General features: G+C 36.1%; 1 protein-coding gene and 1 pseudogene across 1 annotated transcript; one reads left to right on the forward strand and one right to left on the reverse strand.

The window, feature by feature from the left end:
• The window catches only part of LOC132295954 (acetylajmalan esterase-like), a 52,420-nt pseudogene that overhangs the window by 15,190 nt on the left and 24,507 nt on the right, over positions 1-12,723 (reverse strand).
• LOC132294558 (uncharacterized) lies at positions 4,665-7,347 on the forward strand. The gene is made up of 4 exons (XM_059792463.1): positions 4,665-4,932; positions 5,107-6,033; positions 6,145-6,201; positions 6,329-7,347. The coding sequence occupies exons 3-4, from the start codon at positions 6,187-6,189 to the stop codon at positions 6,809-6,811; spliced, it is 498 nt and encodes a 165-aa protein (XP_059648446.1). The 5' UTR covers positions 4,665-4,932; positions 5,107-6,033; positions 6,145-6,186; the 3' UTR covers positions 6,812-7,347.

Genomic DNA, 12,723 nt, shown 5'->3' on the forward strand with positions numbered 1-12,723 from the left:
TTTATTTTAAAAAACAAAATAACAAATTTGGTCAAGTTCGTCTCTACAATTTCAATTTATTAATTATGCAAATAATGATAGATGATTTTTAATTTTACTTTATAGATGAATTGATCGAAATTGTCATTGTCATTTTTCACGTTATTAAAGTAGTTCCCATTTTGAGAAGAATCCTATTCATTAATTACGTAGGTAATGATAGACGATTTTAAATTTTAAAACTGTTGCGAAGAATCCTGATTTAGTTTTTAATTGGCTACAAAATTTATTTTGTTTTTCAGTATGTATTTCATTCAATTAAAGAAGTAATTAAATTAAAAATATTATTATCAAAGGCTTTGTAGCCTAGAGATAACTTCCTTACTTTTCAAACTAGAAGTTCAACTGTGTTATTTATATTTAAATTTATTACTCTATTTTTTTTTTTCAAAAGTTAAAACAAATACATATACTTATTATTATCAAAGGCTCGTGTTATTTTCACTAACTTTAATATTGTAGTTATATAACTAATTATATAAAATTTAATGAAAATGTTTTATCATTTTCCTTGACCATTAAGGCAAACTTGTGACCTTGTTTGCTTTTTTTTCTCTAGTTTTCTAAAAATTTTGTTTTCTAGTTCTCTAAAATTTGACCTACATTTCAGATTCTACGGCATATTTGTAATTTGTAGCATTCTTGGAGCCATCTATTTTGTGACCTTATTTATTTATTTTTTTTTCTATAGTTCTTAATTTTCAAATAGATTTTCACTCTTCAATTATTTTGTGACCTTATTTGCTTTTTTTCTATAGTTCTTAATTTTAGAGATGCTAAGTGTTTGGATTTTCACCTTCCCATAGATCTGGCATCCATTGTTCATCCTGAACATCCAGAACCAATACAGTTTGGATATACCTTTCATTAGGTATCCATGGAATTTCCTTTTCCAAAACTTCCTTCATGGTTTTCTTCTGTTGTGAGCTACCCACCCCTTTATTTGGTGTGCGGAGCAAATCAGCAAGATGCTCCAAAGCTAGGTACTGTTCGTGTTACGTCCTGAATTTTCTTAATAAAATCTTCAATTTATTCAAATCAAAATACATCAGTACAGACCAAGATCTCAAGAAAATACACTAAATCATTTATTGATACTAAATCAATTTCCTCAAAATAAAAATAATACAACATCTCTAATTAATTAAGGCCCTGTTTGGCTGGGTTTTTTGTAGCCTCAAAACGGACTTCTAAGTCCAGAAAGCCCTTTTTCAAGTTTTTATGAGTGTTTGGTGAAGTTTATGAAATGAACTTTTAGAAAACCATAGTGGTTAACTTTAACAAAGGACTTATTATCAAAGCCCATTTGATATTTGGAAGCTCCTCAAACACAACCTAAATAAATCCTCAATACCAACTCTTCCACCTAAGCTTGTTACTATCAATCCACGTTCATCCTTGATACCTGAAACTGTGGGGGGTGAGACGGGAGAAGTTCTAATAATAAAAACCATAACAAGAATTTTAAAGGATTTCATGAAAATCAGTCTCATAAAATATAAATATGTTTTTAAACAAAATACATATATGTAATTTAAACAAAATAACATTAATAAAATATTTGAAATAAAAATTACTCCCAAACGATTCCAGGTATGGAAAACCCTACACATGCAAAATAAAGTAACCATCACCCGATTATCCAAGTTTGTCTATCCCCATGCTCTCGGCTCTCCACTTCTCTATGCTCATAAAATCTCGGCACTCTCCTGTATCTCCAAGTCTCTGTATTTTTCCTCAATATTTCTCCCTATCAATGTGCTCGCCAAAGTCCCAAAACAGTCACTTACAAAGAAAAATGCACCGACACTAAGTACAAATATCAATTTACTTTTGACCAAATATCCAAAGGAGTCCCACCGACCGTTTCCATCTTAACATCATATTAGATTCTATACATATCAGATGTCTAGATTAAAGGTATGAAAATCCCCACACTGCAAAATAAAGTAACCATCCCTGGATTATCGAAGTTTGTCTATCTCGATGCTCTTGGCTCTGCACTTCTCTATGCTCATAAAATCTCGGCACTTTCTCTGTATCTCTAAGTTCTCTGTATTTTTCCTCAATATTTCTCCCTATCAATGTGCTAACCAAAGTCCCAAAACAGTCATTTGTAAAGAAAAATGCACCGACACTAAGTACAAATATCAATTCACTTTTCACCATTTCCATCTTAACATCATATGGATTCCATACATATCAGATGCCCTCGTGAAGGACAAAGTTCATAGAATTTATGGTAACAAAAAAATATCTTCGTGGGTCCCGCCTACTTCATTAATTTTCTTTTTTTTTTTCCATTCTTTCTTTTTCTCCAAATTCTCGGCTGCCACCATTCACAAATGCAAGCCAAATATATATATATATAATATGTATATATATATACACAAATGTTAAAAAAACCCAAATCAACTGCTTTAAACATCATTTCTCAATGAACCCACACCAAACCATTTCCAATTTCATTTCCCAATTATTTCGGCCAGCCCATTTTTTCTCTCCACCATCAGATTACATAATATATATATATATATATATATATATATATATATATATGTATTCATAAAACAAAACCCATTAATCAAATCCAGTGAGACCCGCAGCACATTACAATTTTTCCTTTCCTTCTTCATTAATCTCGGCCCCTGCTTGCATCAACCAGACATATATATATATATATTATGTAACAAAATTTAAATAAACTATAAATCTCAAATTAAATGATCAATCTCCGATTGATACATTTACAATCATAAGTAAATAATTAATTATGATACAAAAATATAATAAAAAAATAATAATAATAATTTCAACCCTTAAAAATTCGAATTGTCACAGTTCGTCATCAAGTGATATAACCACTTTGGATTTGTTTTTGCCTTTGGCACGACCTGTTGTGATATTACCACGGATCTGCCCATTATGGGACTGACTCATGAACCCATTTTTTCCCTCCACCATCCCATTACATAATATACATATATAATATATATGTATTCATAAAACAGAACCCATTAATCAAATCCAGCGAGACCCGCAGCACATTACAATTTTTCCTTTCTTTCTTCATTAATCTCGCCCCTGCTTGCATCAACCAGACATACATATATATATATATATATATGATGTAACAAAATTTAAATAAATTATAAATCTCAAATTAAATGATCAATCTCGGATTGATACATTTACAATCATAGGGTAAAAAATTAATTATGATACAAAAATATAATAAAAAAAAATAATAATAATTTCAACTCTTAAAAATTCGGGTTGTCACAGTTCGTCATCAAGTGATATAACCACCTTGGCTTTGTTTTTGCCTTTGCCACGGCTTGTTGTGGTATTACCACGGCTCTGCCCATTATGGGGCTGACTCATGAACCCTGTAGAAATTCATGGGTTCAAAAGTCAGGTAAAGAGTTAGAACTGCCTTTAATATATTCAATTGAAAAATCAAAAGCAGATAAATCAACTTACCAACCAGCAAATATCTGTTTGGAAATTATATTCTTTAACATCTTTTTCCAGTACTTGTTTAGCAGCACTACAATCAATTCGTAACAAAAATTTTTGATTAACTAAATCATCTTGGAATTTGTAAATGCATTTAACTAAAGAAAGAATTTCTTTCTTAATAGTGGAATAATTTAATTGCGCATTTTTCCAAGTTCCTGAAGTGAAGCGAAAAAACTCCTCTGTTCCTGTTTCTGAGTTCTTTTGTTTAAGAATTCTACCATATCCAATGTTGGATGCATTTGTTTCAACAATTTTGAACCATGAAGAGTTTGCGAGAGCCAAGCAAGGAATTTGTTTAGCTCGAAGTTTAATCTTCTGGACTGCTTTGGTATGTTCTAAAGTCCAAGGGGAACTGAGCCTTGTATACAAAATTGCTGTATCCTGTATAAAATTCTTATAGTGATTATGAATATAATTCAAACTGCCAAGAAATCTTTGAAGTTGAGTTTTATCTTTAATTTCATCAAGAAATTTAAAAGCAAACTCAATACTGCGGTCAATGGGTTTAATTTTCCCATCACAAATTTCATGACCAAGATATTTAACTTGAGTGAGGAAATTTTTTAGTTTAGAAGCAGAAATTGCTAAACCACTTCTGTAAATAACATCTTTAGAAAATTCAGTATAAAAATTAAAAATGTCATTCAAAATATGTTGAAATTCTGAAGAGGCATTCTTAAGACCAAATGGCATTATTGTCCATTCATACTTTTCAAAGGGTAGACAAAAAAACAATCTTATACCTATCTTTTTCTGCCATCTGTGCCTGTAGTATCCTAATTTAAGATCAAATTTAAAAACATATTACAACATATTGTAATATATCTGTACCTAGTAGGGTACTGTAAAATCAAAGACTTTGAAAAAAATTCTTTGTCATCTTTTATTGGCACAACATAAGAGAATCTCTACTGTTTCGGTTTATTGGCACAACGTAAGAGAATTTCTACTGTTTAGGAAGTTTCATCTTTTCTGCTAAATAGAGGGAGAGAGAGTCCCAGTAATCTCCAGCAGAGGGGCCCTCAATCGGATCTATTTTGTGACCTTATTTGCTTTTTTTTTTCTATAGTAAACTTTCAAGTAGATTTTCACTCTTCAACTATTTTGTGACCTTTAACTAAAAAAAAAAAAAAAAACTATTTTGTGACCTTGTTTGCTTTTTTTTCGCTATAAAAAAGGAGAGGTAGAGAAAGACGGTAACTAAATATTGTAGAGAGAGAGAGAAGCAGGAGAGAGATGAAGCCGGGCAATATAAGCGCATTGAACCAAGCTGTGGTAGGAGAGGCCCACCAGAGCACCGAAAAGCAGAGCGTTGGTGTTGGTGGCGTTGGCGGCGTCGGTGGTTATATCCACTCTGGAATGTGCAAGCAGGTAAGTTTTTCTCTCCTTCAATCGGATCTATTTTGTGACCTTATTTGCTTTTTTTTTTCTATAGTAAACTTTCAAGTAGATTTTCACTCTTCAACTATTTTGTGACCTTTAACTAAAAAAAAAAAAAAAAAACTATTTTGTGACCTTGTTTGCTTTTTTTTCGCTATAAAAAAGGAGAGGTAGAGAAAGACGGTAACTAAATATTGTAGAGAGAGAGAGAAGCAGGAGAGAGATGAAGCCGGGCAATATAAGCGCATTGAACCAAGCTGTGGTAGGAGAGGCCCACCAGAGCACCGAAAAGCAGAGCGTTGGTGTTGGTGGCGTTGGCGGCGTCGGTGGTTATATCCACTCTGGAATGTGCAAGCAGGTAAGTTTTTCTCTCCTTCAGTTCTTCCTCTCTCTTCTTCTCTCCAAGCACCGCCGCAAGCCCACACCATCTTCGCCCTCGCCGGTCTGCCATCGGCACCGCCGGTCAGATTATTCACGGCCGAGCACTCCACATCCGATTTGTCCTCAGCCGAGTCGTCCTCGCCACAGCCCGAAGTCAGCCCGTCACCGCCGTTGTCAGTCAGTCGCGCCCATCGCGGCCGCTATCATCCGAAGCCGAGCCCTCCACCGGCTAGCTCACCGCCGACTGGCTCTATCACGGCCGAGCCCTCGATCTCAAAGCCCTCTGCTGGATCTCTCTCGTCTCCACCTCGATTCGCCGCCGTAAACTCTCAGCTCCGGAGCCTTCGCTGCCGACTGATATATATCGGCCACCGTTGAAGGAAACACCAGGAAACCCCATCGTCTCCGGGATCCGGCTCCACCTTGGCCGGATTCGAGGGATTCAGAGCTTGTGCGGCCGTCGCGATCTGTCGCCATCGCCAACGGCGATCTGTTCTCTCGCACCCTCGCCGCTTCAACTCTCTGCTCAGTCGGCGACCCGCCATCCAGTCACCGGATCTCTCCGGGCGGATCTGTCTCTAGTAACTTTCATTTTCGCCATAGAACCACCATCTCCGGTGGGAGTTCCACTGTGGGCAGAACAGAGAGTGTACACACATAGACTTCTCCTCACTTAGTGGTGGTCTCCATGGCAGGAATCCATGGATTCTGGTAAGAGAAGTCATAGGCTTCACATGCTAATTAATCCCATTAATTTGATTGCTTTCTAGCTTTTGATCTTAAATTGATTCTTATTTTGATGAAAGCTGTGTTTTTTTGTAGGCTAATTATGGTGAAAGCTCTTCCTCAAGTCGAGATGGCACTATGCAACTCCCACAAGTAAGACGAACTTAGTAAATGTTTATAATTTGCATGTATCGATCCAACACTAGTCTTCTTAATTCATCTGCTGCCAATTAATTTCTACTCTTATTTAGCATGAAATATATGTGTTGTCTTTTTGTAGGGTGAGATTGATAAAAGCTTACCAAATGATGATGAAACGCATGGCAAGTTCGGAATCGGAACACCACCACCTGGGCAGCACTCGATAAGTAGGGAACTTCTTGTATTGGATATCGAGCAGCAGGGGTTGCTTACTTCAAGCCAAATGGATCGGAAATGGCGTTGGGGTTGCTTACTCGAGGGCACCGATCCAAATGATGGTCAGATGAAGTTGGGGAAGATATTCCTTGCGATGATTGGTCAAGCGATTGTTTCTCTCATGACCTACACTCAGAATGGGACCTCCTCTTACTTGGCTAAAACTAAGTGGGCTTCCTACTTTGTTAAAGCAGCCATTGCAGTTGGATTCATTGTTATTCTGATTGCTTTTTTTCTCCATCGTAAGAAGAAATTAGTGGCAGCTGATATCTTTCAGATAATAGGAATCATTGCTGCGGTATGTGCCTTTATTGTTGCGCTGGGAACCTCGTTCATTCCGGCCTAGATTCATTGGGGGGCTTTTCACCTTATAAGCATTCTACGATTTTTCGTTTGTTGTTTCTAAATATTGCAAATCTCTCATGTGTTTTTTAAGTAACACTCCATTCCATGTGAGTGGGGAGGTGACCTTGCTCGCCTCCCACGTTAATAATCTTCTTGTTTTTTTGTTTTTGTGTGTTAGATCTGCTCTTATTTGGTTTGTTTCTGGTTTAATAATAGGGTGGATCTGTTTTTTTTTGGGTCTGTTTTTTTGTTGGTCTATTTTTGTTTTCCGTGGTTGATATTGTACGGAAGTCTCTTGTGGATGAAGTTCTGGAGTTGTTGTCTTGACTTTTGGTCATTGGTCATTCTTGTTTCTGCTCCTATCTCCAGGTGGTTTTCGTTCTAGAGTTAAATCTGGAGCTTATTTTTTATTTTATTATTCAGTTTCATGATTTGTATGTCTTTATTGGCTTAGTTTATGTCTCTGTAATGCCACTTTGATTTCGCCTTCGCGCCTTAAAAAAAAATAATATCTCTAATGTGTTTATCTTTCAAAAATTCTCTCATGAGTATAATTGTATAAAAGCCTACACGCAAAAACGCGTTGAATTTCTGGCTCAATAATGCTCAGGGGTGTGTAATAATGCCGAGGGATGTAAGTAAACTTTTGTTACATCTACAAAACTCGTGAGATAGAGGGAAAGTGTGAGAGAGAGACAACCAAATGTACCATCTCTTTCTTTGGATAAGAATGTAACATTGAGTTTTGTTGCTTGGGTAAGTTATTTTTTATTTTTATTATTTTTTTTAAGGTTAAATTTTAATTATATATATATATATATGTATTGAAATAATTACAAAGAAAAACTATATATGAGTAGACTTAGTACCTTGAATAACAAAATAGTTTAATTTTAAAGTTTATTTTTCAATTTGATTGAATTAAACAAAATAATTATATATTCATCAATAATAATTATTAAGGTCTAAAATACCCTCCAAACTTATATTCTAAAATATCAAAATATTCTTCGAATTATATAATTTTAAAATACCAAAAGTCAATTAAGAAACTATCAAATCGATAGATCCTGTGTTTGGAAGGAGCTTTGAAGGAGCGTGAGTGAAGAAAATCTATAAAGAAAATCAAATTCATTGCAACAAGCATGACAAACAATTAGGGAGTATCATACAAATCTAAATTTATTTTACACGCATTTTTTTTCTCTATATGTACTATTTACATGTTTATTTCCTTTTTATCGGTGGAATAAATTTTTTTTGTTCTAAAGCAAGAAAGAAAGACGCTTTGTTTATAAATATGACAATTTAAGATGTATTTATAAATATGCAAATGAATTGTTTGATTAAATGCCCAATTGAAAAAACATAACACTCTTTGAAGACACAGAACACTATTTTCTGATCAAGTTTAGATTACTGAAGACTAGCATTGCCAAGTCATCTGAGCATATTTTAGTCCGACTCAGACGTGGCATTGCCACGTCATCTCCTCTATTTATGCGAAGAAACCCCTCTTTCTTCAATTAGATATGGTCTGATTTTTGCATTTTTTTTTTCTTCTCTCTTCAATAGTAAATTTTGGAATCAACCCTAGATGTTTAGGGTTTTCAAATAAATTTTCACTCTTCAATGAGACTCTCTCTCTCTCTTCAATTAGATCAGTGTAATTTCAAAATTTTCTTATGGGATTGTAGGTGCAAATAATTTGTTTAACTAAAAAGCTAAAAGAATAAATACAACTCACTCAAAATAAAAGAATAATTAACAAGAATAATTCAGAAAAAAGCTTGTAATGCTCAATGCCCTTTATTGGAGGTCTATGCCTCTATTTATATACAAAAAGATAATGGAATTATGGTTGGACTCGCCCTATTTGTCCTCCAATTCATTCCATATATAATTCTTTACCTACAGAGTTCTTTCCTTTTGTAGTTCTTTCCATGCAAGTCTTTTTCTATGCAGAACTTCCTCATATGAAGAATCCTTAAGGAAAACGCCTTTGATTAATTTGAACTGGACTTGAATTAGGATATGATTGGGCCGACCCACGAATCAAGAGGTTAATGTGAATAACCTTGGGTCGATGGCAACTTTAGTTGGGCTTAGCCGAGATCGGGTTTTGATGGACTAATTTGGAGATCAATTGGGATTCTGATTTACTTTAATGATGTGACTGATTCTTATTGGAGGGAAGATTTTTCCCTTCATACTTTGCCCCCAATTCCCTCCTAAATTGAACTACGGCTCCTAGTTATAAGGGAATTGATTTTGCACGGTTGCCAATTTTTACAAGAGGCGATTTAAGAAGTGACCATTGACATTCTGACCAAGGGAATCCTTCAAAGCTTGCTCTTGCCTTCACTGCGTTCATTGCTTCGTCGTGATATCAGGTTAATTCTTCATCTATCTTGTTCACCATTGATTCCGTAATGGAAGAGTTCGAGATCCCCAAGGGGGTGGACATTGTTGAATACCCAAAAATTGCTGATTTTAGTTCAAGTGAGGGCATTGGAGAGAATGAATTACTTTTGTCCGTCAGCCATCTTCATGCTCTTCGTTTTCCCCTTCACCCCTTTTATCACCTAGTCTTCAACAAGTTTGGTATTGCCCCTCTTCAAGTAAACCCTAACTTTTTTCGAATAGTTTCAGCTCTTCTTGTTCGTCGAAGGCTAGAGAATCTTGATTTGACTCTTACTGACCTATTGATTACTTATACTATTTCGAGATACCAGACCGAGCTTGGCCGCTATTACTTTACTTCCTCTCTTCAACAGAGGATATGTACAGATCTCCCCTCTTCCAAGAAGAGATAGAAAGAGAGAATGATTATCGTTAAGGGAAATTGGTCTATGTCTCAATCGAAAAAACTTCCTATTCCCCGCAAATTTGGGATATTAGGTATAGAAGATTTACCTTCTCTCCATAAAAAATGCTCTGGTTGCTTCCCATGTCAAGTTTTATTGTTTTGTCATACGTACGAATTTCTTGGTGTTTTTTCAGCAACGTTCCCCTCTTTTGTAGCTAAGAAAAGGCTTGCTTTCCTCGAGGAACAAGTTTGGAACGACCCCCCTTCTGCAGAGGACCTTTTTCTTCATCCAACTTTAAAGAACTTGCTTATAGTGTTTCAACTGTTGATCTTATGGATTTGTCACTCCCTTCCTTCGATAGCTTTCCTCTAACTGAAGAGGAAAAGAAGAAGGCTAAAACTACCAAGAAGAGAGCAGCAGAGGCTCAGCCCCTTGCAGTTATTCGTTCTACCGAACACGAAAAGGAAGTTAAAGAACTTCCTTTGAAGAAGAAACTTAAATTAAACCCTTTTTCCACCTGCAAGAACAATTAACCTATCAAAGAGTAAAGGGAAGAAAGCTGACGAAGCCGACCCTAAGGAAGAGGTTAGGGCTTTTGTCCTAGCAGAAGCTGGAGAGGCTTGGAGGTTCACTTTCTCTAGGGCTGACAAATCAGTTCTCCATTCTGGAGATTTTGTAGTCATTGATCCATCTGCTGCATTGGCAGTTGCTCGTGGGATGTGGCTGCCCAAAGATGAGGAAATCATAGGCAACATGAGGCTAGAACAACTGCTTCCTTCTGCCCTAGTTTGTGCCATGGAGGTTTGTCCTCTTTCTTTATACATTATTCTCTTATTTTCCCTTTTGCTTTGCTCACCCCATTATTAATTATATAGAGTATGTATCATACCATGGCCTTGTGTGCAACTGCTGAAGCTCAGTCAATTTTCATCTGGAAATTAGAAAATGACCTAGTTGCTGCTGAGAAGAAGCTCTCCCATGCACTCATAGATGTAAAGATGGCTTATGACGCGAGGGATGTATACAAGGGACGCCTTGCATCCGCTGAAGCTAAGCTGAAGGAATTGGAAACTGAGAACTTTCGATGGAGGGATGCAGTTAACACTTGCACAACTGCTAGAAAACAAATGCAAGATCGTTATTTCTCCTTGGTGTGCTTGTCTAGTGCGAGGGCATTTCGCTTCGGCTTTGCTTAAGGCTCAGGCAATAAATCAAAGGATCCAGACGCTTTTGACGCAAACATGGAGGTGTCATTTCCCTATACTAAGGGTCCAAAGGCCCAAGAAGCTGAGGTTTTATTCGTTGAGATGGTGAAGTCTCACTAAGGGAATCCTCCACCTTCAAGCTCCTCAGTTCCTCCAGTTACAGCTTCTAGCCCAAACGTGGTTGATGCTTTCGATTTTGCTCCTTTTGATCCCAAAATGAAGTGAATTTATATAATATTTGTCTTGAACTGGTGTATTTTGTTCTGTAAATAATGGTAACTTTAACTCTTTCTATTTGATACATCTATCCTGAAGAGTTTCCATATTTTTTAGTATCTCAAGGTTGCATGTTTTCCTGAGTAGTTTTCTATACCTTTGAGAAAAGTTTGTTCTTTTTGGGACTTTCGGACTTGTTATGGTTCAAAGATATAAAAAATGAAAGATAACAAGAAGAGAGTTCCCTTGACCATCAAGTCACAAACTAGAGATTGTTATTTCACTAAGTGATTTTCTTATTAAGGGAACCCTTCTTGTTGAATATCATTTTCTGATATAACTATATCAATGTTTTCTTGTTCTTGTATTTTTTTGATGTGGGACAAACTTTTAATGGGCCTAGCATTGTTAGCCAAGCACTGGGGCCTGAGAGTGGGACATCCATAAAAAATATCTGCCCCCATTTGGGTTTAGACCCGTTTGTATACCTTCAGACCCTTGAGGTCCGAGGTGTTAAGTTCCTCGGCAATTTTATATGCCTTAAAGGAAAATTTTAATGTCTTCGGGCTCTTGGGGTCTAAAGCGTGGGGTTCCACGGCAATAGCGTATACCTTAGGGAAATTATTTAATACCTTTGGACTCTTGAGATCTGAAGCAAGAAGTTCCTTGGTGATGAAATATGCCTTAGAGGAATACTTTGATGACTCCGGGCTCTTAGTGTACGAAGTATAAAGTTCCTCAATAATAGTGTATGCCTTATAGGATTTTTATCTAATACCTTCGGACTCATGAGATCCGGGGCAAAAGGTTCCTTGGCGATGGGAAACGCCTTAGAGGAATTACTTAATATCTTCGGATTATTGAGATCCAAGGCTTGAAGTTCCTGGTCAATGGGATATGCTTTAAAGGAATATTTTAATGACTTTTGACTCTTGGGGTCCGAAGCATAGAGTTCCTCGGTAATAGCGTATGCCTTAGAGGAATATTTTGAGGACTTCGGACTCTTAGGGTTCGAAGCATAGAGTTCCTCGGCAATAGCGTATACCTTAGAGGAATATTTTGATGCCTTCGGACTCTTGGGGTCCGAAGCATGTATTTTATCGATATCTTCGGATTTTTGTGGTCCAGAGTATGGACTTCCTTAGCAATGATATATGCCTTAGAGAAATTTATTGATGTCTTCAGACTCTTGGGGTCCAAAACCTTTAAAAGAGGAATAAGCCAAAAAAAAGAGTCACAGAGACTATGTAACATTCCATACATGTGATTGGAAGTCTTGTCGTCTCTGAGACTCGTTTTATGGCATTTATTGACAATATGATACGGTTATATTAACTATGCACTCTTTTTATTTTTAGTCGATGTGGGACAAAAATAAAGTTAAATTTTTGGGCAGAAATCCTAGGATTAAAAAGAGAATTATTGCAAAGAGTGCTCACTGGTACTAGGGCTTTAAACACAACTTATGTTGGGCCGCTTTTGTTACCAGTAGGCCCACTTTGCAATACAGTTTAAATACTTTAATTTTCCTGATATAAAGGAATGTTTAAAGTTACTTTTTACCAATGTGGGACAAAAATAGAGAAAATATTTAAAATATAAAATATTTTCTTTCTCGTAATATCAATAGTAGGGTATATGTTTTGTCCCCTATGACGAAAAAGGAAATATTAACAAATAGC

This window comes from Cornus florida, unplaced genomic scaffold (assembly GCF_030987335.1).
Source record: "Cornus florida cultivar Cherokee Brave unplaced genomic scaffold, ASM3098733v1 CherokeeBrave_3.0.0_Hap2_Chr02, whole genome shotgun sequence".
Classification (NCBI taxonomy): Eukaryota; Viridiplantae; Streptophyta; class Magnoliopsida; order Cornales; family Cornaceae; genus Cornus; species Cornus florida.